The sequence below is a fragment of the Saccopteryx bilineata genome, chromosome 1 (genome assembly GCF_036850765.1).
Source record: "Saccopteryx bilineata isolate mSacBil1 chromosome 1, mSacBil1_pri_phased_curated, whole genome shotgun sequence".
NCBI classification, from domain to species: Eukaryota; Metazoa; Chordata; class Mammalia; order Chiroptera; family Emballonuridae; genus Saccopteryx; species Saccopteryx bilineata.
Window position 1 is genome coordinate 156,029,307 of NC_089490.1, and position 25,327 is coordinate 156,054,633.

The 25,327-nt window shown below is 52.5% G+C and overlaps 2 protein-coding genes and 1 non-coding gene across 4 annotated transcripts in view; 1 reads left to right on the forward strand and 2 right to left on the reverse strand.

Moving 5' to 3' along the window:
- Positions 1 to 362: 362 nt before the first annotated feature.
- TRNAS-GGA (transfer RNA serine (anticodon GGA)) lies at positions 363 to 438 on the reverse strand. Its single transcript has one exon. It is a non-coding gene; the product is annotated as a tRNA-Ser (tRNA).
- A 4,924-nt stretch (positions 439 to 5,362) lies between these two features.
- Positions 5,363 to 7,774, forward strand: TIMM13 (translocase of inner mitochondrial membrane 13). Of its 2 annotated transcripts, XR_010731305.1 has the most exons (5): positions 5,363 to 5,551; positions 5,635 to 5,703; positions 5,855 to 5,973; positions 6,018 to 6,628; positions 7,703 to 7,774. XR_010731305.1 is itself a non-coding variant. In XM_066276811.1 (3 exons), exons 1-3 carry the CDS (start codon positions 5,432 to 5,434, stop codon positions 5,951 to 5,953), a joined length of 288 nt encoding a protein of 95 aa, XP_066132908.1. In that variant the 5' UTR covers positions 5,364 to 5,431; the 3' UTR covers positions 5,954 to 6,011. The 2 variants fall into 2 exon arrangements, 1 of the variants encoding a protein (XP_066132908.1); XM_066276811.1 differs by lacking the exons at positions 6,018 to 6,628; positions 7,703 to 7,774 and having other exon boundaries at positions 5,364 to 5,551; positions 5,855 to 6,011.
- TMPRSS9 (transmembrane serine protease 9) overlaps positions 6,627 to 25,327 on the reverse strand; it is a 29,945-nt gene continuing 11,244 nt past the window's right edge. Inside the window, exons 8-18 of the mRNA XM_066276814.1 lie at positions 24,356 to 24,630; positions 20,039 to 20,175; positions 18,955 to 19,273; positions 16,290 to 16,461; positions 15,397 to 15,668; positions 14,690 to 14,826; positions 13,744 to 14,143; positions 9,086 to 9,257; positions 8,174 to 8,439; positions 7,935 to 8,071; positions 6,627 to 7,388 (exon numbers count right to left, since the gene is read on the reverse strand). Coding sequence (XP_066132911.1) covers positions 7,227 to 7,388; positions 7,935 to 8,071; positions 8,174 to 8,439; positions 9,086 to 9,257; positions 13,744 to 14,143; positions 14,690 to 14,826; positions 15,397 to 15,668; positions 16,290 to 16,461; positions 18,955 to 19,273; positions 20,039 to 20,175; positions 24,356 to 24,630 — 2,449 coding nt within the window. The 3' untranslated portion in view covers positions 6,627 to 7,226. The remainder of the gene's footprint in view (positions 7,389 to 7,934; positions 8,072 to 8,173; positions 8,440 to 9,085; positions 9,258 to 13,743; positions 14,144 to 14,689; positions 14,827 to 15,396; positions 15,669 to 16,289; positions 16,462 to 18,954; positions 19,274 to 20,038; positions 20,176 to 24,355; positions 24,631 to 25,327) is intronic.

The window sequence follows — 25,327 nt, forward strand, 5'->3', positions numbered from 1 at the left end:
CAGCGAGGTTGGAGGGAGTCCTCTGGAAATGTTTACCAATTCTGGATTAATTCCAAAAGTTGTTTTTTGTTTTGTTTTTTTGTATTTTTCTGAAGCTGGAAACGGGGAGAGACAGACAGACTCCCGCATGCACCTGACCGGGATCCACCCGGCACGCCCAGCAGGGGGCGATGCTCTGCCCCTGGGGGGGGCACTCTGTTGCGACCAGAGCCACTCTAGCGCCTGGGGCAGAGGCCATGGAGCCATCCTCAGCGCCCGGGCCAACTTTGCTCCAATGGAGCCTTGGCTGTGGGAGGGGAAGAGAGAGACAGAGAGGAAGGAGAGGGGGAGGGGTGGAGAAGCAGATGGGCGCTTCTCCTGTGTGCCCTGGCTGGGAATCGAACCCAGGACTTCTGCACTCCAGGCAGACGCTCTACCACTGAGCCAACTGGCCAGGGCCTCCAAAAGTTTTTTATAAGTTCTTTACACAAGTCAGAATGTCTCCTTAAGGCAGGTTTGTATGTTTCCTGATCTACTTTCCGGGGTTTTCCAGTAATTTCATAAGGAGACAATTGATGTTTACCAAAGGGAGTAGTTATTAGGTTAAGCACTATGATAGGATTGGCTTTGGGCCAAGGTAGATTAAAAAATTCAACAAGGTTCACCAATTGAGTTAAAATTTTTTTTTTATCTGACCTGTGGTGGTACAGTGGTTAACGCACTGACGTAGACTGCTGAGTTCACCAGTTCAAAACCTTAGGCTTGGCCGTGGCCAGTTGGCTCAGTGGTAGAGCGTCGGCCTGGCGTGCAGGGGTCCTGGGTTCGATTCCCAGCCAGGGCACACAGGAGAAGCGCCCATCTGCTTCTCCACCCCTCCCCCTCTCCCTCTCCTTCCTCTCTGTCTCTCTCTTCCCCTCCCGCAGCCGAGGCTCCACTGGAGCAAAGATGGCCCGGGCGCTGGGGATGGCTCCTTGGCCTCTGCCCCAGGCGCTAGAGTGGCTCTGGTCGTGGCAGAGCGACGCCCCGGAGGGGCAGAGCATCGCCCCCTGGTGGGCAGAGCAGCGCCCCTGGTGGGCGTGCCGGGTGGATCCCGGTCGGGCACATGCGGGAGTCTGACTGTCTCTCCCCGTTTCCAGCTTCAGAAAAATAAAAAAAAAACAACCAAAAAACCTTGGGCTGCCTGGTCCAGGCACATACAAACCATAAGTTGATGTCTCGCCCTCCCTCTCCTTTCTATCTCTCGCTTAAAAATCAGTAAGTAAAATCTTTAAAAATATTTTTTTCCATTGACTTGAGTGAGAAAAGCATCAATTTGTTGTTCCACTTAGTTGTTCCATTTATCCAATTGAGTTTTAAACACCCCATCATAATAAGCACAATGAAAATAGTACAATGTCAACCAAAAGTTTTTATATAGCCATTTGTAATGTCGGTGGCCGAGGTCAGGCAGGTCCACACTGGATTCGGGCAGATGGTAGAAAGACTGCAGAGCCGGAAAGGGTTGGGCCATTTAATTTAATCAAGTCTCACAACAGCAGACAAGTACACAGGCAGGGGAAACCGCCTGTCAGGCAAACAAACAGCCAAAACGGCCTCTCACAGTGGTGAGCAGTCAACCTGTGCATCCACAACCCCCCATCTCACTTGAGCACAAGCGCCAGTAGCCTTATATAGGCTGTGCACATGTGCTTCTGCTGCGTGCTCACGCACTAATCAAGCAAAGTGCTTGCAGCCAGTAAACCAGTGAGCAAGCTGAACACAGCTGCCCCACATTCCACCCCTTTAGGGTTGCTCCCCTCACAATAGGTACATTACATACATTCCAAAAATAACAATTACAAAGGTGCCTTTCACAATGTCTCCCTGAGCACTCTGCCCAGGGAGTTAACTGGAGGCCCACCTCCAACTCCCCACCCCACAGTGCCAACAAGGCCACCCATCATAGGTGGGGGGCTGGTAGAGTCCAGGACCATGTCCATTGAAACCAAAAATGTCCTTGGTGCATCTCTGCAACTGGGTGAGAGCAGCTTCCTGGTGCAGGAGGATGTCCACTGGAGCTGCCCCCCCATCAGGGTCTCTCATACTGTCCAAAGGCAGCATGTCCATCCAACAAGAGAGCCGGTGCCCCCTCTCTGGTCACAGTCCAAGAGTCAGTCCATGATAGCCCAGCTGTCTGTGCAAATCACCAAGGTAAAGGTCCATTACAGGCTACTAGGTTCACATAGAGCCTCAGGCCTCCCCCTCATCCCTGCCATTACAGCAGCTCTAAAGATGCTGCCCCAAGGAGGAGTGCGTGGCAACAGTGGCCAACCTTTCCATCTCTGCTCCAAAGAACATGATGCCATCCACCCCTATACCCTACAATTGCAGCAAGCCTACTGGGGCTTAGTAGGTACTCTTTGCTGCTGGGTTTTTGCCTTCTGGACAACCACTGGCCAAGCTCTGGGTGTGCGGAAGGCAGCTTCAGCCCGAGACTCCTCATCCTGAGAAGAGAAGCTGGAAATGACTGCTCCCGCCGACTCAGAGTCACTCCACTGGCACTGCCCCATCTTTGGCTCCTGTAGCTGCCGGCTATGGCCTGAAGCTGAACCTGCAGTTGTTCCTCCAACAACTGCCAGTGCCAATGTTCAACTTCCAGGGCAAACTGCAACTCACAAACCTGTAGATTGTTCCCAAGTTCCAGGCGCCGTCAGTGCTCTGCAGCTCTTGAACCCGGTTGGCCTCCTCCAGCGCTCGCTCCAGTTCACGCAGTTGTTGCCACTCAGTATGCAGCTCATCCTGGAGCTTTCAACTTTGCTCAGCTTCTTGCACAGAGTTCTTGGTTTCTTCTCACAGGATTGTAAAAATACCCAGCCCACAGTCCCCAACAGCAGAGCCACTGGGAACAGCCACTCCTCTATTCCACCTCTCAAGGGTGTCAGCAGCACCATACCAATCTGTTCCGAACCCTGCCCACTACATCACATGTAATGAGGGTGGCTGAGGCCAGGCAAAAGAACAGCAAAATGGTCCCTCACAGCAGTGGGCAGACAATCCACACATTCACAACTCCCTACCTCTCTTGAACACAAGCACCCACACCCTTATATAGTGCTCATGCACTAATCAAGCAAAATGCTTGCAGCTGGTACACCAGTGAGCAAGCCTAACACAGCTGCCACACTGTTGTAGAACTTTTCCTGTGAAGTGGAGCTAACTGGGGGTTTTCCAATTTGGAAAAATCCTTCCCAGAAGTATTTTAGTAACTGCTGTGGCTATAGTAATGTAAAGTTGGAAAGCTCAGAAAGCCAAGAGGCAGCCTCAGGAGGTTTGATTGAAGGAGCTGATCTTCCTAGAGTCAAAGATGACTCTAGAGGTACATCTGAACATAAGATGGCGGTTCCCCCCTAGGGCCCCCAGTGAAGATGGGGAAGGGAAAAAGAGGTCTCAGAAGCTGTTTAAAATACATATACCGCCTGACCTGGTGGTGGCGCAGTGGATAGAGCGTCGGACTGGGATGCGGAAGGACCCAGGTTCGAGACCCCGAGGTCGCCAGCTTGAGTGCGGGCTCATCTGGTTTGAGCGAGGCTCACCAGCTTGGACCCAAGGTCGCTGGCTCCAGCAAGGGGTTGCTTGGTCTGCTGAAGGCCCGCGGTCAAGGCACATATGAGAAAGCAATCAATGAACAACTAAGGTGTTGCAACGCGCAATGAAAAACTAATGATTGATGCTTCTCATCTCTCTCCGTCCCTGTCTACCCCTCTCTCTGACTCACTCTCTGTCTCTGTAAAAAAAAAATAAATAAATTTAACTATCTATCTATCTATCTATATATTTAAAAAAGAAAAAAAAAACATATACCTTTGCCTCACCTGTGGTGGTACAGTGGACAAAGCATTGACCCAGAATGCTGAGGTCACTGGTTCAAAACCCCAGGCTTGCCTGGTCATGGGAATACTAGAAGCAACTACTATGATTGCTCTTCACCCCAACTTTCTCTTTAACCTCTCTCTAAAAGTCAATAATATATATGCGCGCGCACACGCACACACACACACACACTCACACAGAGTTTGTTTTACTTCAGAGTTTTTCAAGGTGGGAATAAAATGGTATTTCCTTTGTTTATTGAGCATGCAAATAGACAAGCTTTGGGGTTTCAAATGAACCCCATCTTGGCCAACAAAGCCCGAGATCATCTCATACGATTTTTGTTCAGAGGCCTAGCCAAATGCAATTCTCTGTATTTTAGTTTTTTTAACATGTAATCAGCCAAAGTTCCTTCTGCTACCACCAGGAGGCAGCTGATTAACTTGAGAATTTTAGAGCATGTGTTACCCATTATGAGCTCCTCCTTATGGGTGGCGTTCTCATTCAGAGATCCTAGGGTGAGCACCTTCACATGCACCCTTTCCTTATGAAAGCATCCTTTTGAGTGCCCCTTAACGTGAGCTCAGCTGCAGGTGTGAATCAGCTAAGCAGGGACTCAGGTGAGGGTATCAGGTTTCATAGCCCAGTTTGCAAACTGGAGAAATACAGCTAGACACTTGAGGTCGTGGTGAGGCTAGCATATATAGAGAAGAGTACCGGCCTGTTTCCCAGTTGGTCAATTTCTATTCAAATGACCACTTCAAATTGGAAATATGATTGGCCTATATATGCCATTGTTGGCTCTGTGCATTCTGATTGGTCAATAAATATGCATATGAGACTATAATTGCATAGCTGTGATCCCATGAGACAGGTCTTCAGCCCATTGATAGATTTACCAGTTTAAGACCTTTTATAAGGGTGAATCAGCAGGCAAAAACAGTGCAGTAGGTTGGCAGCTCATTTTCCATTTTTTCCCTAAACTGCAATGTAGATGAGAGGCCCCTATAAGCAATGGCTGCTAGACTCTGGTTATGAATTCAAGGCCAATTAGCCACAAGGAGTCTTCTTTAGCAGGTGTATTTCTCCAGGTTGAGAGTGGGTAAGACCCATACACACTAAAAAAGAATCCCACTGGCAGGTGCAGACAGGCTCCACTTCCTAACCTTCCCTGGCAGTACCCGCTACCCTAGTTTTCTGCACTGATTCTACCCAACCCTCCAACAAGGACAGCATTCTCCACCAGTTGAGGAGGCCTGGGTTTTTCTTGGCTCCACACAACCTCGCGTAGCACACAGGGTACAAGCGCCACCACCCCCTACGCATGCACGGTGAGATGAGTTGGGAACTGGGCTTGAGAGCGAAAGTACCCCACCGTGCGCCAGATCAAAGCCACCTGCTGCTTGCGCAGCACCCTGACCTGGAGTCTGAACACGGGATATTGGCTCCAACGTAAAGACGGGCTTATGGGAGTCGTGGTCCGGCCCGTTGCCCCGCCCACAGCACACCCGGACTCTATTTCCCGTGGAGCCATGGGCGGCCTACTTCCGGCGCAGGTACGGGTCGGCGCACGCGACTACGGTCCGGTCGACTTTGCGGAGCCATGGAGGGTGGCTTCGGCTCGGATTTCGGGGGCTCAGGCGGCGGCAAGCTGGATCCGGGGCTCATCATGGAGCAGGTGAAGGTGCAGATCGCCGTGGCCAACGCGCAGGAGCTGCTGCAGGTCCGGGGCAGGTCCTGGGGCTGAGGGCGGCGGGCTCCGCCAGGGGGCGGGCGTTGCGACTGAGGTTTTACCTGTCCCCACAGAGGATGACGGACAAGTGCTTCCGGAAGTGCATCGGAAAGCCGGGCGGCTCCCTGGACAATTCGGAGCAGGTGAGAGACCTTTGGGGCCGACGTGGGTCGCCGGCCGGGATTGGCGAGGGCGGCGTGGCGGGGCCGCTGCGCGTGCGCAGTCTGCTGCCAGGGGTTGGAGGCACCGATCCTGGGAATCCTGAGCTGAACTGCGCCCCCTCCCTGCCTCCAGAAGTGCATCGCCATGTGCATGGACCGCTACATGGACGCCTGGAATACCGTATCCCGCGCCTACAACTCGCGGCTGCAGCGAGAACGAGCCAACATGTGACCGGGATGTGCTGGGCCCAGCCCCCCCCCCCCCCGCGGGCCGCCCCCCCCCCCCGCGGGCCGCCCCCCCCCCCGCGGGCCGCCCCCCCCCCCCCGCTCGATTTCCATAAATGTGCTTTGTGAGGCGGGGGCCAGCGTGTGCGTGCTGCCTGCCTGAGGTTTATGAGGATGAAGACTGGTGGTGATATACTTGGGATTCTGCCCCATCCCCCTTCGTCAGCCTACCTCCCACCTTCCAGCGAGTGTAGTTGAGGACTTGAGGGCCCTGGAACTTCCCAAAGTGGTGTCAGCCCAGTGGCACCTCCCGTTGGTGCCCTGGTCAACCTCATGCCCTGGTCATAGAATTCTCCTGTGGACCTGAAGGGGGCAGGTATGGTCAGACTCCACCTGAGCTGACAAATAAATTGGGGGAGGGTAGAGAGAGCCAGTGTGTCTTCCCTGCAGGGGGCCTCAGTCTGGAGTACCTGGATCTGCTACCCAGCCTCTCGGTCTCTGTTCCCCTCCCCTCATTTTTCTCCATGCTTGTTACTTGGTTGGCTGGATGTTGGGGAATGTGTTCACACAAGAAGGAACCTTGAAGATTAGGCTGGGAGTGGGTCAGCCCTCTCCCTGGGTGGCCTTGTCCCAGTCCCCACCCAATTCTTCATCCCATCTCTGGGCCCTGGATGATGGGCAGGCAAGTGGTTCTTTTTTTTTTTTTTTTTGTATTTTTCTGAAGCTGGAAACGGGGAGAGACAGTCAGACAGACTCCCGCATGCACCCGACCGGGATCCACCCGGCACTCCCACCAGGGGGCGACGCTCTGCCCCTCCGGGGCGTTGCTCTGCTGAGACCAGAGCCACTCCAGCGCCTGGGGCAGAGGCCAAGGAGCCATCCCCAAGGCCCGGGCCATCTTTGCTCCAGTGGAGCCCTGGCTGCGGGAGGGGAAGAGAGAGACAGAGAGGAAGGAGGGGGGGGTGGAGAAGCAAATGGGTGCTTCTCCTATGTGCCCTGACCAGGAATCGAACCCGGGTCCCCCGCACGCCAGGCCGATGCTCTACCACTGAGCCAACCGGCCAGGGCCGGCAAGTGGTTCTTGTTGTGATGTGAGGTGCTGAGCCAGTAACTAGGGACAAGGGATTTTTTATTGGAACAAAATATACAGTAAAACTGGATTCCACTACCCACAGCACCCCCACCCACCACCTGGACTGGTGGACTCCCCTTCTCAGGCTGGTGGCTGGCTGGTTCCTCTGCCTTCACATCTCCTGCCAGGCCTGGGCAGCCATGGGCAGTCACTCCTGGATGTTCTGTGTAATCCAGCCTCTCACAGCAGCCACTCGAGTATAGACACCTGGGAAGTGGGGCCGCCCACAGCCATAGCCCCAGCTGGTGACCCCAGTTAGCACCCACCGGCCGGATGGCTCCCTGCAGGCCAGGGGTCCCCCAGCGTCACCCTGAGGGGAGGAGAGAGTAAAGGCGCTCAGTGCAAGCCAGCACCTCTCCAATAGCAGCCTTCAGGCCAAGGGAGTATTGACTGGGACTGACCCGTTCTGCACACCATAGGTGGCTGGCCACCACAGCAGTGTTGCTAGGGTTCCTTATATTGTCCCAAGTGAGTGACTAACCCTGTGAGCCTCACTTTTATTATCCGGGAAATAAGCTCAATGCTAGGAGAAGCCATTCATTTGATTGGCAGACATTTGTGGACATCTGTCACTAGTTCTCCAGGAGAACAGGACCTTACACTATTTCCATCCCTTCCCTGCAGGGCCATGGTGAGGATGCGGTGGGCTAGCAACTGGCTCGTGATAGCTGCCTAATAAATGGAAGTCCATTGAAATCTCAGGTGGAAAAGGTTCCCTTTTTGATCAGTGTAAGTTTGCACTGAAGTAAGTGTGTGTCCTGGTTGGTCGGCTTTAGAGCCTCCTTCCCCAGTGGATGGGATCTGGACACCCCCCCCACACAGCAGAGCCCCTATCATAATTTTAAATTGTGCTCACTGAACAGCTGTCCACGCCTCCCTGTGGGAAGCCAGCACACAGCATGCGGCTGCTGATCTGTACCGGGTAGTAGCGGCGGCAGGCCTGCTCACTGAGGAGACGCACAGCTGCCTTCTGCAGCTGCCGCACCATAGAGCCTGTGGATGAGATGGGGCTGGTGGAGCCATCAGGCCGGGTTGGGTGCCTTCCTGAAGCCCCAACTGCTAACGCCCGAGGTTGCGGGGCCTGGCTTCGCCTACCTCCCTCGCGCACTGAGCCCCAGCCCGTGATGACGCAGCGTGCCCCGTCAGGGGGCCGGGGCACAGGCTCAGGCAGGCAGATGGGCCGTACCAGGCGGCTGTGGTGCACAGGCCCCACCAGCTCCAGTAGCGCCACATCGTAGTCGAGCGTGTAAAGATTGTAGAAGGGGTGCTTGTAGATGCGTGCCACGCGCTCCAGCTGCCCATCAGCACTGCTCAGGAATGGCGTGCCCAGGAAGGCCACCCACTGTTTGGGGTCTCCATAGCTGCAGGATGTTGGGGAGAGGCATTAACTACACTTCCCACCACCTGGGCCCCTCTAGACTCTCCCTTGTGGGGCTGTGGCCACATCCTAGCCTGTGCCCCAGGGGATTGGCCAGGGACTTTGGGCCAGGCTCTTGACCTTTCTGGGCCCCAAGTTGCTCATCTGGAAATGAGGCTAAGAGTCATCCCTTCTGAGAAAGCTAGGTGGTCCTAAGCCTGAAATGTAGCCAGGGCAAGATGACACAACAAACTCCATTTCTGCTCAATATTAGGGCTCTAGTGGCCAGAGGGCTCCATGGAGGGTAGGACCTCTGGCCTGGCCCACCTTGCTGAATGACTGCTATGGAAGGGACTCCCCAGTGTGTGGCCTTTGGGGGATGGAGATACCTCACAGTTCCCCAGTGGCTCCCATGTCACCAGCCAGCCTGGGCTGGGAAAGACTGTGGCCCTTTGGTTTGTGGGGCGGGGTGAGGGGAGGTTGGACTGGGCCCCCACAACCCTATGTGGTAGGTGGGCAGGGGTGAGCTGTATGGAGCAGGGGCTGTAGTGGGTCCCAGTCACAAGGGTGGGAGCATGACAGTTTTGGGGCCACAAGTCAGTCCTGGTGAAGCACCAACAGGCTGGGTATTGGGTGTGGGCCGGACTCACACGTCGAAGCAGTGCGCAGCCGACAGCAGCCACTTCTCGGCCACCAGCACAGCCCCGCAGCGGTGCTCCCGGCGCCGCAGCCACAGGCTTACCTGCCATGGCCACTCCCCAAGGCCTGCGGCGCTGCCGCCCACGATCTTGGTCAGCGCTGCCACTGGCGCCAGGCCACAGTCTGCAGGGGAGCGTACAGGTTGTTGGGATGGATGCACAGTGCCTCCCACGCAGCCCCTAGACAGGTGGGGGACCCCCCTCAAAAAAAAGTTCGCACAAAAAACACTAGACTTGGCGCTTGGTTCTACAAACGCACCTCTTCTGGGCTTTTCTCAATATTTGAAATGCATTTAAGTATTTTTCCTATAACCTCAGCATTGGGGCTGCTCTTCCTGGATGGGGGCTAGGATATTGTCCCCTCCCACCATCATCCCTTCGCAGGCATCTCAGTCCTTTAGAAACCAGGTTCCCTGCTGGCCCAGGACCTCTGCACACCCCTTGGCACTGCACAGGAGGGCCCTACCATGTCCCAGCTACTGTGCCAGCTTGTCTTCCCAGACACCCTCCAGGCTGTGACACTGCCCTCCCCCCTTCAGAACACAATTGTAGAAGGCACAAGGATGGTTTCAAGAGGGTGCCGCAGGGACCATTATCATCCACTGCTACCCACCTGATTCCCACAGAACACTGTCCACTCTGGAGCCCCCTTAGCCCCTCCCCTACCTCATTCCAGGTTTAGGAAAGGCCCTCCTTCCCTGGCCTCACCAGGAAGGAGAGAGGGTGACAAGACCACCTGCCCTATCCTTACTAGCCCCACTGCCCCTATCCTCCTGACACAGGACCTTGCCCAGGACCAGAGGCCTAGGGAACCTGGCAGAAGCTGCAGTCCCCCCTCCTGGAAACGCTGCCCTCACGGTGGACAATGCCTGCCATTCCAGGCCTTCATCCACCTCTGAGCCCTCAAAAACTCACAGCCTGTAACTACTGGAAAAGTGAAAATCATCAGGCTAGAGGCCAGACCCAGATAAAGCTAGCTGGGGAGCTAACAGGAAACACTTTCTCCGGAGAACAGTTACAGTTATACAGTATCGAGCACCGCCTTTTCTTGTGCCCTAAACCCAGACTGACAGAAAATGCTGTGAAGGAAAGGTCCCCCTCTGGCCCAGAGGGTCAGTCACTGAACTCTGCCTTGATTTCCAGTCCAGGTGCAGGGTTCAGATAAGGGGGTTCCAGGATCAACATATCACCTTTATCCTAACTGTGGTTTCCTAGGAGACAGGACCCAGATCCTCCTCACCCTCTAAAGCCACATCCAGGCCCTTGGCACAGGTCTGCTTTGGTCTGAGCCCATGAAAATCGCTTTGTTTCAAGGTCACCTATACCCCACTTTGCTCCTAGATCCTGACTTCCTGACAACCTGACTTGCTTTGTTTGGGAGCCGGCCCTGTTCCTCTGGTGTGTGAGCTCCTCTCTGCAGAGTCCATAAATCTCACTTGATGGGTTCAGGTCTGTGTCTGGATGACTTAGACTGATGGAGCCAGGATACTGTATGAAGATGTTCAGAGAGAAAAGGTAAAAACCCTCGTGACACATCACAAAGGACATGATAGGGCAGTGGGATTATGGGTAGTTTCCCTCCAACTTCTCTGTAATGGGGTTGTTACACACACACATCACTGCCCACCCATGACCTGAAGGACAGTGTGGAGCTAGGGGAGGCCCAAGGAGGGGGACTGATGATAGAGGAAAGAGGCAAAGAAATCTGTCTGCATCAGTTTCTGTAAGAGTCACCATGAAGATGACAGGACACTTGGGACTGGGAAGTATGGGGAAAGTCCGCAGTAAGAAGGAAGCTGGGTGCAGCCTGCACAGACAGGCAGCCCGTGTGCTGAGCTTCTGCCCCATTAAGGGGCTCCTCAGGAGCAGCTTGGTCCCTGCCTCCCTGCCTCCCCACCTTAATGAAAGGAGCCCTGACACGGCCCACAGAATCTGGATGTGAGAGCATCAAGTTCATGTCCCATGTCATGCGGAAGATAAAGAGTGTTTTCTCTGTGCTTCAAGACAACGCTCTAACCAACCGAACTATCCGGCCAAGGCAAGAGTGTTTTCTCTTTAGTCCCCCAGGCACTAAGTGGCTTCTGCTCACTTAGTCTTAGCTTGAGCCATATAAAGTTGCCCATATTTAATGGGGCTTTATTTTTCACCCACATATAGTTCTGTTTAATAGTTCATAAAAGTGAACTCAGCATTTTAGACATGAGTGGAAAGATCTCAGGGGTACATTCTCTGTACTGGCCAGTTAGACACCCCCCTGAGCCCACAGCGGGAACCTGGGAGACAAGCCAACCTCATGCCCAGCTTTGTTTAGCTTTACCTCCCTTTCACTCTTGATGACGTGCCATGCTATTATGAGTTTCTTTCTCTACCTTCTGGTTTCCTGCTGCATTGAGCTTAGCATGGGGTCTGGCACAGAGGAGGGCTTTATGAGCATCGGGTGAGTGGACAGAAAACTCCTCTGATGGACACTCTCCATCAGGGTCTCCCCTGTACACCTTGGCGTTCCTGAAGTTTCCTTTTAAAAATGGGAGCCAGCCCTGGCCGGTTGGCTCAACGGTAGAGCGTCGGCCTAGCGTGCGGAGGACCCGGGTTCGATTCCCGGCCAGGGCACACAGGAGAAGCGCCCATTTGCTTCTCCACCCCTCCGCCGCGCTTTCCTCTCTGTCTCTCTCTTCCCCTCCCGCAGCCAAGGCTCCATTGGAGCAAAGATGGCCCGGGCGCTGGGCATGGCTCTGTGGCCTCTGCCTCAGGCGCTAGAGTGGCTCTGGTCGCAACATGGCGATGCCCAGGATGGGCAGAGCATCGCCCCCTGGTGGGCAGAGCGTCACCCCTGGTGGGCATGCTGGGTGGATCCCGGTCGGGCGCATGCGGGAGTCTGTCTGACTGTCTCTCCCTGTTTCCAGCTTCAGAAAAATGAAAAAAAAAAAAAAAAAAAAAAGGGAGCCAACAGTGTCTGCAGATTAAGGCACTTGCCACTAGATGGTGTAGGTCTGCCCAATCAGCCCCTTTACCCATGTCCCTGGCTGTCAGGAGGATGATGGGTTGGCTTCTGTTTTCTCCAAATCCGTAAGTTAAAACCCTGATCTCGATTCCTGGCCAGGGCACACAGGAGAAGCGCCCATCTGCTTCTCCACCCCTCCCCCTCTCCTTCCTCTCTGTCTCTCTCTTCCCCTCCCGCAGCCAAGGCTCCACTGGAGCAAAGTTTGCCCGGGCGCTGAGGATGGCTCCATGGCCTCTGCCTCAGGTGCTAAATTGGCTCTGATTGAGGCAGAGCTACGCCCCAAGATGGGCAGAGCATCGCCCCTGGTGGGCATGCCGGGTGGATCCCGGTCAGGCGCATGCAGGAGTCTGTCTGACTGCCTCCCTGTTTCCAGCTTTGGAAAAATACAACAAAAAGAACAACCAAAAACCCTGATCTCCAGGACCTCAGGACGTGACTGTATTTGGAGATAGGGCCTTTAAAGAAGTATTTAGCCCTGGCCGGTTGGCTCAGCGGTAGAGCGTCGGCCTAGCGTGCGGAGGACCCGTGTTCGATTCCCTGCCAGGGCACACAGGAGAAGCGCCCATTTGCTTCTCCACCCCTCCGCCGCACCTTCCTCTCTATCTCTCTCTTCCCCTCCCGCAGCCAAGGCTCCATCGGAGCAAAAATGGCCCGGGCGCTGGGGATGGCTCTGTGGCCTCTGCCTCAGGTGCTAGAGTGGCTCTGGTCGCAACATGGCAACGCCCAGGATGGGCAGAGCATCGCCCCCTGGTGGGCAGAGCGTCGCCCCATGGTGGGCGAGCCGGGTGGATCCCGGTCGGGCGCATGTGGGAGTCTGTCTGACTGTCTCTCCCTGTTTCTAGCTTCAGAAAAATGCAAAAGAAAATGCAAAAAAAAAAAAAAAAAGAAGTATTTAGGCCCTGGCCGGTTGGCTCAGTGGTAGAGCATCGGCCTGGCGTGCAGAAGTCTTGGGTTCGATTCCCAGCCAGGGCACACAGGAGAAGCGCCCATCTGCTTCTCCACCCCTCCCCCTCTCCTTCCTCTCTGTCTCTCTCTTCCCCTCCCGCAGCTAAGGCTCCATTGGAGCAAAGATGGCCTGGGCGCTGGGGATGGCTCCTTGGCCTCTGCCCCAGGCGCTAGAGTGGCTCTGGTCGCAACAGAGAGACGCCCCGGAGGGGCAGAACGTCGCCCCCTGGTGGGCATGCCGGGTGGATCCCGGTCGGGTGCATGCGGGAGTCTGTCTGACTGTCTCTCCCCATTTCCAGCTTCAGAAAAATAAAAAAAAAAAAAAAAAAAGAAGTATTTAAGGTAAAATGAGAAATGAGGTCATTGGCGCGGGTCCTAATCCAATATGACTGGTGTCCTTCTAAGAAGAGATCAAGACAGGCACACAGAGGGATGACTGTGTGAAGACACTGGGAGACGATGGCTATCTATCTACATATGCCAAGGAGAGAGGCTTCAGTAGAAACCAGCCCTGCTAACACTCCGGCTGACTTCTGGCCTCCAGGATTGGGAGACAGTAAATGTCCATTGTTTAAGCCCCCAGCCTGTGGATGTTGTGACAGCAGCCCTAATAGACTGAAACAGGACCCCTGCCACCCACGTGTCACTCCATTCCTCCCTGTACCTGGTAGCTGGGAGTCCTTGGTGGTCCGTGAGGCATTTGGAAGTGGTGTCTGTCCCCTAGCAGTGGTGCTCATGGCAGGGGTGGTCCTGTTGGCAGGTGGGCTGGTTGCCCTGCTGGTGGTCTGGAGGGTGGGTCTGCTGGCTGTGACCCCTAGGACTGTGAGGCCAGCCATTGTCCTGGGGATATGCATGGTGGTGGCAGGCATCCTCGTGGTGGAGGGGGCAGGCTTGGGGAGAGGGTGGGAGGACATGACGTCCAGGATCCAACCCTTCAGCTTGGTGATTCGAGCATACACGCCAGGTTTCTTAGCCTGAGCACAGCCAATCCCCCAGCTGACAATACCCGCCAGATAAAACACGCCAGGGGTCTCCTCACAGGCCAAGGGGCCCCCAGAGTCACCCTATAAAACAAAGGAAAGAGGGCTGGTTATGACCATCTGGCACTGCTCTGCATTCTCACAGGGAGAGGCCTATCAGGGGAGCAAGAGGACAAGGCATAAGGCCACAGGGCCACAGGGCCACAGGGAAAGGGACAGCCTACCCTCATCCCCATGCCCATCTCCCCAGGAGCGAATCCTGTTGGACAATGTGGTCATACATGTACTAATCTGTAGTTAGATTTTCTTTTCAGTTAGTATACACTATACATCTTTTTAAATATGTGTGTATATAAAATTTGACTTTAAATATGTATATATAGATATATTTAAGCATATATACATTTTGTATATACCTACCACATACTTTTAAATTGCTACCTCATCTTCTGCTTGGGAATACTATAATTTCTCTAAATTACGCATTTAAAGATATTTAGTTCATCTCTGGATTTTCCCTGCACTGAAAATTCTTTTCCTTCTATCCTTGAGTCCATACCCGTAGCATTGCCAGGTGGAAGGGTGTGGCCGCTTCATTTGACTCCCACCTACTCCCCCTTTGGATGTTACCTGGCAGGAGTCGACCTTGCCCTCCAGGAAGCCGGCACAGAGCATCCTGTCTGTGAGTGAGAAGTTGTAGAGGGCACTGCACGCCTTCTGGTCTATGATGCCCACGGACGCTCGCTGTAGAGTGTCTGGCTTCGTTGCTGTCAGGAAAAAGAGATGCCTCAACACCATCACCACCAATGACATTTCCAGAGTGATCACCGTTCACTATCTGGTCTAGCTCTGAAAGGTACCATCCCCATCCTACAGCTGAAGAAACCAAGGTTTATGGTGTTGTAGGGAAACTGAGTCATAAGCAAGAAGGAAATGGAGCCCAGAGTCCCAACTCAGAGCCCTAGGATCTCGCCACTGTCCCCAAGCAGATTCCCTAGTACGTTGGGTGAAGTGTGGGGAGTTCTGAGTTTTTGAAGGAAGCATTAACTCTTGGGGGCTCTGAAGGGTACAGCACAAAGTTCTGAAACGTTTTCTAGAAAGCCAGCAAGTATTTTTGGCTTTACAGGCCAGTCTCTGTCTGGACTACTCAGCTCTGCTTTTGTAGCAGGAAGGACACCATGGGCCCTCAGTAAACAAATGGGCATAGCTGTGTGCCAGTAGAATTCCACATATAGGAAGCAGCCACACTGGGACCATGGCTGGAGTTCGCAACCCTAAAGGATGCAGAGGCCAGCGGTTTACAGGCAGTGGGAGCATAGAACCCTCTGGGGACTCACCGTTCCCCTCCTGTGTGTTACCCCATCCGGAGATCATGCACTTCCGGCCCACAGGGAACTTCTGGATGGCCAGGGGCAGGCAGACGGGCTGGATGTACTTGTTGAAGACCAGAGACCCCGACAGCTCCAGGACGGCCACATCAAAGTCCAGGATGCTGGGGTTGTACTGGGGGTGCAGCACTGTCCTCCTGATCCCCATTTTCACTGGGCTCCCGCCGATGCCCATGAGAGACACTGTACCCAGGTGGGCCTGCACCAGCTCCACTTTTGTGCTGCTGACAAGGGGTTGCTCAGACAACCCTGCTGCCCCCAGAAAGCCAGGAGCTGCAGGGCCCGGGCTCTGGGGAGGGGCACCAGGAGAATGGAGGAGCAGCATAGCTACTCCTCCAAAGCAGTCCCAGGCTGAGGGGCTGGGGGCAGGGCAGAGTCCTGGTCTGTAACAAGAGGGAGTTGGCCCAGCATCACAAGAGGCCCCTCCAGCTTTATGACTCTCAAAGGTCAATGTCACCTGGCTCTGCAGCAAAGGGGAAGGGGCCCTGTCTCCTCCCCAGTTAGCCCTTATTTGTTCCCCGAAGACCAGCTCAACAGCTTATCCTCCCAGAAGCTGCAGCCCAGGCCCAGGCCCGTGAGATGGCTCCTTGAGAGCCTTTTCTTCTCCTTCATGTTCCCCCTTCTCATTTGTAACCAGACATCCAGACACTAGACCACGAACCTAGGTAGAGTGAGGGCTGAGGAGAGGCTGCCTCTGCTGTGGCCACCCTAGTGCACAGCTGGCCACATGTTTGGTTATAAATGGTTTCTGAACCCATGGGGATTTGCTAGGGCTACGGGGAAGGGGACCTAGTGATGATAGGGGGAGCTGAGCAGTCTTCCTGAACCAAGGTTGGCCTTACTGGTTGAAGCAGTGGGCTGCCGACAGCAGCCAGCGGTCCCCTACCACAGTTGCTCCGCAGAAGTGCCTGGAACCCTCCTTCAGGCTGACCTGCCAGGGCACCTCCCCAGCTGTGGCTCCGAACCCACCCACGATCCGGGTGGGCTTCTCCATTGCTGGCCTGGCACCGCACTCTGTGGAGGGACAGAGAAGAGGGCCTGGGTGCCTTAGCTCAGAGTGGGAGCACCTGGAATCAGAGGGCCTCAGGACACCAGGGCATAGCCTCCTGGCTCTGACTGGGCCGGGGCAAATCACCCCCATTATACAGATGGATAAACTGAGGCTTGAAAGTACCCTAGTGTCTTAAGGTCTTGAAGCAAGTATGTGACAGCTGGGGGCATAGTTAAAAACAAGAAGATAAGGCCCTGGCCGTTTGGCTCAGTGATAGTGTTGGCTAGGCATGTGGATGTCCCGGGTTTGATTTCCGGTCAGGGCACACAGAAGTGCCCATCTTCTTCTCTACTCTTTCCCCTCTTGCTTCTCTCTCTTCCCCTCCTGTAGCCATGGCTCGATTGGAGCAAGTTGGCCTCGGGTGCTGAGGATGGCCTCTGCCTCAGGCGCTATAAAGAGCTCAGTTGCTGAGCAACCAAACAATGCCCCAGATGGGCAGAGCATTGCGCCCTAGTGGGCTTGCTGGGTGGATTATGGTCAGGGCGCATGCAGGAGTCTGTCTCTGCCTCCCCTTCTTTCAATGAATTTAAAAAACAACCACAAAAAAAAACCAAGATAAAATTATAGAGCACCCTTTCCCCATCAGCTGAAGCCCCACCAGACACAGACCTGAAACCCCCAAGGTCAGGTTTATGGGCTTGCTGTAAGGAGGGAGCCAATACCCCAGAACCATGTGGGGGGGCTCACCAAACAAAGGGAAAGTCAGGTTATCAGGTTATTATGGGATCCTGGGACAGGGTGGGGTGCAGGAGACATTTAGATGAAGCAGAGTGTTGATAGGCTCAGAGTATTGTAGGTTTGTGAGACCATAAAGGAGGATCAATATCACATCTGGACTGTGACTGGACCTGGGTCCTTGGAAACTTCAAAGTAAAGACAGATGTAGAATGTGTTTCCAGACTCAGGGCCAACAAGGTGAATAACTTAACTCTACTGAATTGGACACTCAAAAATGTTTACTATGGTTAATTTTATGTTATGGGTCACCACAATTAAAAATAAAATAAAAGGCCTGACCGCCCTGGCAGGTTGGCTCAGCGGTAGAGCGTCGGCCTAGCGTGCGGAGGACCCGGGTTCGATTCCTGGCCAGGGCACACAGGAGAAGCGCCCATTTGCTTCTCCACCCCTCCGCCGCGCTTTCCCTCTCTGTCTCTCTCTTCCCCTCCCGCAGCCAAGGCTCCATTGGAGCAAAGATGGCCCGGGCGCTGGGGATGGCTCTGTGGCCTCTGCCTCAGGCGCTAGAGTGGCTCTGGTCGCAACATGGCGACGCCCGGGATGGGCAGAGCATCGCTCACTGGTGGGCAGGGCGTCGCCCCTGGTGGGCGTGCCGGGTGGATCCCAGTCGGGCGCATGCGGGAGTCTGTCTGACTGTCTCTCCCTGTTTCCAGCTTCAGAAAAATGCAAAAAAAAAAAAGGCCTGACCTATGGTGGCGCATTGGATAAAGCATTGACCTGGAAATGCTGAGGTCGCTGGTTCAAAACCCTGGGCTTGCCTGGTCAAGGCACATATGGGAGTTGATGCTTCCAGCTCCTCCCCCCTTCTCTCTCTCTGTCTCTCTCTCCTCTCTCTCTCTGTCTCTCTCTCTCCTCTCTAAAAATGAATAAATAAAATAAAAATATTAAAAAATAATTTTAAAAATAAATAAGTAAAAGCAAAACCCTGGATAAGCTGATTTTACATGGAAAAAGAAGTATGTAAAGCATGTCTAGGAAAATTTTGAAAAAAAAAATTCTTGGATATTAAAATGTATATATATGGGCCCTGGCCGGTTGGCTCACTGGTAGAGCGTCGGCCTGGCATGCAGGAGTCCCGGGTTCAATTCCCAGCCAGGGCACACAGGAGAAGCGCCCATCTGCTTCTCCACCCCTCCTCCTCTCCTTCCTCTCTGTCTCTCTCTTCCCCTCCTGCAGCCAAGGCTCCATTGGAGCAAAGTTGGCCCAGGCACTGAGGATGGCTCTGTGGCCTCTGCCTCAGGCGCTAGAATGGCTCTGGTTGCAACAGAGCAGTGCCCCAGATGGGCAGAGCATCGCCCCCTGGTGGGCATGCTGGGTGGATGCATGTAGGAGTCTGTCTGACTGCCTCCCCGTTTCCAATTTCAGAAAAATACACACACAAAAAAAGTACATATATGTGCTGTATGTAAGTGGTATTTCTGGAAGGTTAACCACATATGCAAACTCAAAGTTAGTCTCTCTCCCACCCTGGTCCTGGAGTTATGGTCACTAGCCCCCTGTTGACCTGTGGGTTATTCTATGTTTACCCTATTGGACTGTTTAACTTTGCCAGGCCATAAATCTGAAGAATGCCCACATGTGTTTCTTAGTCTGTTCTCATGACAGACATCACTGATCAATCACTCATCTCTTTCCCATGCAGTGCTTCAGGAAGTCAGTACCAACTGATACGACCCAGCAGGGAGCAGATACCTACTTTTACCTGTCTCCCCAGGAAATACCTTGTGGCCTAGAGGCGGTCACTGAGTCCAGAGGTGCAGAGCTGGGAGCCACTGTGGGCTTGGTGGGGGTGTCGACCACCCGGCTCTTGGGACTGGTGGGCCAGGCGGTACTGGGGATGGCAGAGGCAGGAGCCACTGTGGGGACGGGAGGCTTGTTTGCCAGAGCAATCGCCTCCAGGATCCAGTCTCGCAGCCTGGTCACTCGAGCATAGACCCCTGGACGCCGGGCTTCCGCACAACCTATGCCCCAGCTCACGATGCCAGCCAGAAAGAACCTGCCAGAAGGCTCTTCGCAGACCAGGGGGCCTCCTGAGTCACCCTAGGAGATAAAGGCACACCCTCAGGGGGTCAGGGCTCCCGGCCTCAGCCAATCCAAGTCCCAGAGCTTCAGGGTCAAAGAACGGTCCCTGGATGGGGAGCTCTCCCCACACAAGCTCGCAGAGAAAATGTCGGCTGATAATTCACATCTCAGAACCGTTTCCTCTTTTCTAAAAATAAGATAGGACAGTTGGGCTATAGGACTTTTAAGATCTCTTTCAGTTCTACCTCTAGCAGTTAAAAACCCAACCCCAATCAGCAACATCCTGTCCCCTGCTAATCAATAATGTCACCCTTTACTTAGGCTGACAGTATGGCTGCCCTGCTTGAGCCTCCAGACAGCTCGCCGGCTGCTACGGCATTCTCCTGGAGTGCCTGATCGGCCTTCCCTTATCCTGTCCTGTGATCCTCTGCCTTCTGCTCACACACAGTTTATCCTGACTCTTAAATTCTCAAGCACAAGCACTCTCTTATTATTTCCCAACATTTCCTCCAGGTTCTGGTTTTGATATGGCAACCTGAGCACACGTAGCATTCTCTCCTCACCCACCAGGCTTTAGAAATGAAAACAAAAATATAAACTACAAGAAAGAAATCCAGAGCTATGCTAAGAATCAAGCAGGGGATATCCTAGCGGGGGTCCAGAAACTGTGAGGACTCCCTGTTCTGGAGAGGCAGGCAGGCCCTGGGGTGGAAAGCTGGGGGCCTTCCCCCAGCCTCCATGGGTGAGCTGATGCCTGGGGCTCCTTTGGGCACCAGGGCTCACCTGGCAAGAATCCACCTTGCCATCCAGGTAGCCGGCGCACACCATTCGGTCAGTGAGTGAGCTGCCGTACAGGCTGGCGCACAGGGTCTGGTCCAGCAGCTCCACGGTGGCTTTCTGCAGCATCTCTGGCTTGATCACTGCCCGGGACAGGAGAAACAAGTGAGTGCGCATTCCAAGGCCCCTGGCAGTCTCTGTGAATTGGAATGCTGAAGAACATCTCTTCTCTGTGCCTCAGTTGCCCCAGCTGCAAGCAGAGACGCTGCGGCGCCAGCCTTAGAAACCAGCAAAGAGAAAACGCTCCACAAATGCCCACTAACACTGGACAGCTAAGCGGTGTCCAGGTTAAAACCCCAAGGCTGAGCTGCACATCTCCTCTCCCCTTACCTGCATCTGCTGTTACCCTAGTCCTACCCTGCTGAAATTTTTTCTTTGCTCGGCAGCCAGTGCCATATTGGCTAAACATGAAATCAGATTATATCCTTGTTTTTGCTTAAACCCTCTAGGGCATGTCCCCTCTGACTCGGCCTAAATGCCCAAGACTGGACGACCTACCTCAGGGCCTTTGTACATCCTGGTCCAGCTGCCTAGCATGATTGTCCCATGGAATCTGCTTGCCTTCTTCTTTCATCTCCTTTTCTTTTTTTTTTTTTAATTTTTTTTTAAATTTATTTATTCATTTTAGAGAGGAGAGGGAGAGACAGAGAGAGAGAGAGAGAGAGAGAGAAGGGGGGAGGAGCTGGAAGCATCAACTCCCATATGTGTCTTGACCAGGCAAGCCCAGGGTTTTGAACCGGCGACCTCAGCATTTCCAGGTCGACGCTTTATCCACTGCGCCACCACAGGTCAGGCTCATCTCCTTTTCAAGGAGGCCTTTCCTTACCTCCCTATTTAAAATTGCAGCCTCCTCTCCCATCCCCATCCTGATGATTTTTCTCCATTGCTGCATCACTGTCTAATCTAACTTGTTTAGTATTTACTGTCCCTAGATTTGCTGTGTCCAATACAGTAGCCAGTGACCACAGGTGGCTATTTAAATGTAGATTTAAATGCATTCAAATGAAATAAAGACTCAGTTTCTTAGTTGCATAGGCCACATTTCATGGGGCTGGCAGCTCCTGTTGTAGGCAGTACAGACAGAGCACATCCATCACCAAGATAAGTTCTGCTGGATGGTGATGGTCTGGACTGTGAGCTCCACGTGGGCAGGAATTTCTGTCTTGAGCTACCTGCTCAGTCCCTGAATCAGTGGTTGGTGAGCTGGAGGGGCTCAAATGTATATTGATTTAATTTGGTCATCAATTACTTTCTCTCCTGATTATGTTCTTGTGGCAAATATCCTTCCTTATCACAAAAATCCTAATCTTCCAGGATCTTTCTATTTTCTCAGGCAGGTACAGATCTGAGAAACCCCAAAACATAGGCCAGTGGGCCCTGCTAGGGAGTTGGATTCTCAGAGCTTGAACTTGGGAAGCCCAAGGGCTTCCTGCACAAGGATTCCTGCCTCCCCAACCCCAAGCTTGAGAGTCATTGACAGGCACTGTCTACAAAAACCTGTATACCTGATGAACTGGTCTAAGGCCAGTGGGTACTGTGTTGGATATTGGACACGGTAGTTCTAGAATGTCCTGGACCAGTGTTGTCCAAGAGAATTTCTTTCAATGATGGGACTTTCTCCAGTCCCCTGACTGGGTTGGCTTCATTAGCTAGGTCTTAGCTGAAGTGTCACCTTCTTGGGCCCTCTCCTAAGGCTGTTCCTCCCACCCTCAATTCATATTTTTCTTTTGTAGCATTCTGTTGGTTTCCTCCCCAGCACTTACCGCTATCCAAGCACAATCGATTTTCATTATTTGAGGGAGTTCTGTTCTCTAAATTCACCATGAACACTGGATTCGTGAATATGGAACTACTACTGTTCCTAGGGAAATTCAGGGTCTGGTCACAACATTTTCCTCGAGCAGTCCATACATAACTTTGTGTTTTGTGTGTTTCTGTTTAAAGATACCTTGTCTAATATACGTTTGTCCAAAATATGGAGCCATTTTATTTATTTGTTTATTTTGAGAGGAATTGAGGTGGGACAGAGAGGGGGAGAGAGAAAGAGAGAGAGAGAGAGAGAGAGAGAGAGAGAGGCATCAACTTGTCCCACTTAGTTGTGCAGCCACTGATTGCTTCTCCTATGTGCCCTGACCAGGGCTTGAACCAGAAACTGGCAACCCCAGGATGGAACTGGCAACCTTAACACTCTGGGATGATGCTCTATCCACTGTGTCCCAGGCCAGGGCATGGAGCCACTTTATTTTTTTATTTTTATTTATTTTTTAAAAGATTTTGTTTATTGCCTGACCAGGCGGTGGCACAGTGGATAGAGCGTCAAATTGGGATGCAGAAGACCCAGGTTCGAGACCCCGAGGTTGCCAGCTTGAGCGTGGGCTCATCTGGTTTGAGCAAAAATTCACCAGCTTGGACCCAAGGTCGCTGGCTCAAGCATGGGGTTACTTAGTCTGCTGAAGGCCCGCGGTCAAGGCACATATGAGAAAGCAATCAATGAACAACTAACGTGTCATAATGCACAACGAAAAACTAATGATTGATGCTTCTCATCTCTCTGTTCCTGTCTGTCTGTTCCTATTTATCCCTCTCTCTCTCTGTCTCTGTAAAAAAAAAAAAAAAAAAAAGATTTTGTTTATTGATTTTACAGAGATTGGGGTGGGGGAGCGAGACGTATCAACTCATAGCTCCTTCACTTTAGTTGTTCATTGATTGTTTATTGTATGTACCTTGACCGGACAAGCCCAGGGCTTCGAACCAGCAACCTCAGTGTTCCAGGTTGATGCCTTATGCACTGCACCACCACAGGCCAGGCTGGAGCCACTTTAAAATGGAGTCAGAGCACCATCCCAGAGGAGCTGCCTTGAATGTCTTATCCTCAAACTTTGGAATGTTAAAACAGGACAAAATAGCTATCTGAAATATTTTTGTTTCCATTAACCTCTCATTATGATTTAGAGCAGGAGTCAGCAAGCTATAACCCTCAGGCCAGATAACGACCCACTACATGTTTTCTTTTAAAATTGAATTTTCACTGCTTGTTTTTTATAAATAAAGTTTTATTGGTACATTTAAAAAACCAGGGCAAAATAACCTTTGGACTAGGCCTAGTTATGTCCCCAAGAACTGTTTGTAAAAATGACAAGAAAGCAGATATTATTGACTACTGGACTGATAGCTACTGGACCGAAAATTAGAAACATTTTTTAGCCCTTGCCAGGTAGCTCAGTTGGTTAGAAAATCATCCTGATTTGTCAAGGTTATGAGTTCGATCCCCAGTCAGGGCTCATACAAGAATCAAATAATGGGCCCTGGATAGGTGGCTCAGTAGATAAAGTGTTGACCCGGCATGCCAGAGGTCACTGGTTCGACCCCCGGTCAGGGCACATACGAGAAGCAATCAATGAGTACACATCTAAATGGAACAACTAAGTAAAATGAGTTGATACTTTTCTCTCTTCCTTCATCCCTCTCTCTCTTGCTCAAATCAATGGAAAAATTAAAAAAGAAAAAGAAAAAGAGAATCAACCAAAGAATGCATAAATGAGTGGAACAACAAATCAATGTTTCTCTCTCTCTCTCCCCCTCCCTTCCTTTCTCTCTAAAATCAATGAATAAATAAAAAGTTTAGAACTGATAATAAAAACAGTTTTTAGAATGAACATCACTATGTCATGTTATCTGTACCAATAGCAATGCCTTTCTTCGATGGCTGTAACTGTTCCTCTCCCCTTGCTTATAAATACCCATCGCCTGTGTCTCCTAGTCAGAACACTTCGTGGATTCATTAACATCGAACTCAAGGCCAGCAGTGCTGCAAGTCATGCCTGAATGAAGTTGATCTAACATGTTATTTTCTCCCTAGGGCACGTGCCAGCCTTCCTGCACTCTGAACATTAGCTAGCATTTCAGCTCTGTGCTTGGGGGACAGCAAAATCAACCACAAAAAGTACACACACACACACACACACACACACAAAGGCCATAAATATACCATGAAATGGACTCCAGTTTAGAGTCTGAGCTGAAACAAGAAGGCAGGGCATCACCTTGTTCTGCCTTAAATGAGAACATGCTGTCCTTAACTCAAAATTTTCATCACTCTGTGCATATCCACAAATGAGCACAAAATTCCCATTTGTAGCCATCCACTTGGAGTTCCAAATTAATATTATTGAGTGGGAGAATTCCCAAATAGGGAATCACGAATTAGAAGGAGGACTGTGTGGCTAACTTTCCTCTTGGTGGTCCGTGGGGAGGGGTGCTTACGGAAATCCTCCTTGAGGTAGCCCCAGCCCGAGATTAGACACTTCTTCCTGGGTGGGAAGACGTGCGTGGCGGCAGGCAGGCACACGGGCTGGACGTGCCTGCTGAAGGGCAGAGGGCTGCCCAGCTGGAGCACCGCCACATCGAAGTCAGCTGTGTCGGGGTTATAGGAGGGGTGTGTGATAATCTGGGCCACGCGGGCCCGCACTGTGCTGGCCTCCGAACCACTGAGCTGGGTCGTGCCTGCGTAGACCACCCACTCGGTGGGGTCTTGGAACCTGCAGGGAAAACAAATGGCAGCTCAGAAGACCCCTAAGGATGGGGCTGAGGGGACATGGTTAGGTGACTAAGGCCATCTCTGGGGGCAAATGTTAACGGGTGCCCCAAAACTCAATCATTAAGACTGATATTTTCAAGCAATATTGTCAGAAATCATAATGAATGAAAAAAATCTATGGTGTGGGAATTAGCGACATTTTAAACAAAGACAGAATCTGCCAGGGCTGAGTTAGGGTAAGAAATGTTAAGGGGCACAAAAAGGATATATGATTACATATAGTGGAATATTATTCAGCCTTTAAAAAGGACATTCTCTTGCCCTGGCCAGTTGGCTCAGTGGTAGAGCGTTGGCCTGGCATGCGGAAGTCCCGGGTTCGATTCCCGGCCAGGGCACACAGGAGAAGCGCCCATCTGCTTCTCCACCCCTCCCCCTCTCCTTCCTCTCTGTCTCTCTCTTCCCCTCCCGCAGCCAAGGCTCCATTGGAGCAAAGATGGCCCGGGCGCTGGGGATGGCTCCTTGGCCTCTGCCCCAGGCGCTGGAGTGGCTCTGGTGCGACAGAGCGACGCCCGGGATGGGCAGAGCATTGCCCCCTGGTGGGCGTGCCGGGTGGATCCCGGTCGGGCGCATGCAGGAGTCTGTCTGACTGTCTCTCCCCGTTTCCAGCTTCAGAAAAAAACAAAAAAGAAAAAAAAAAA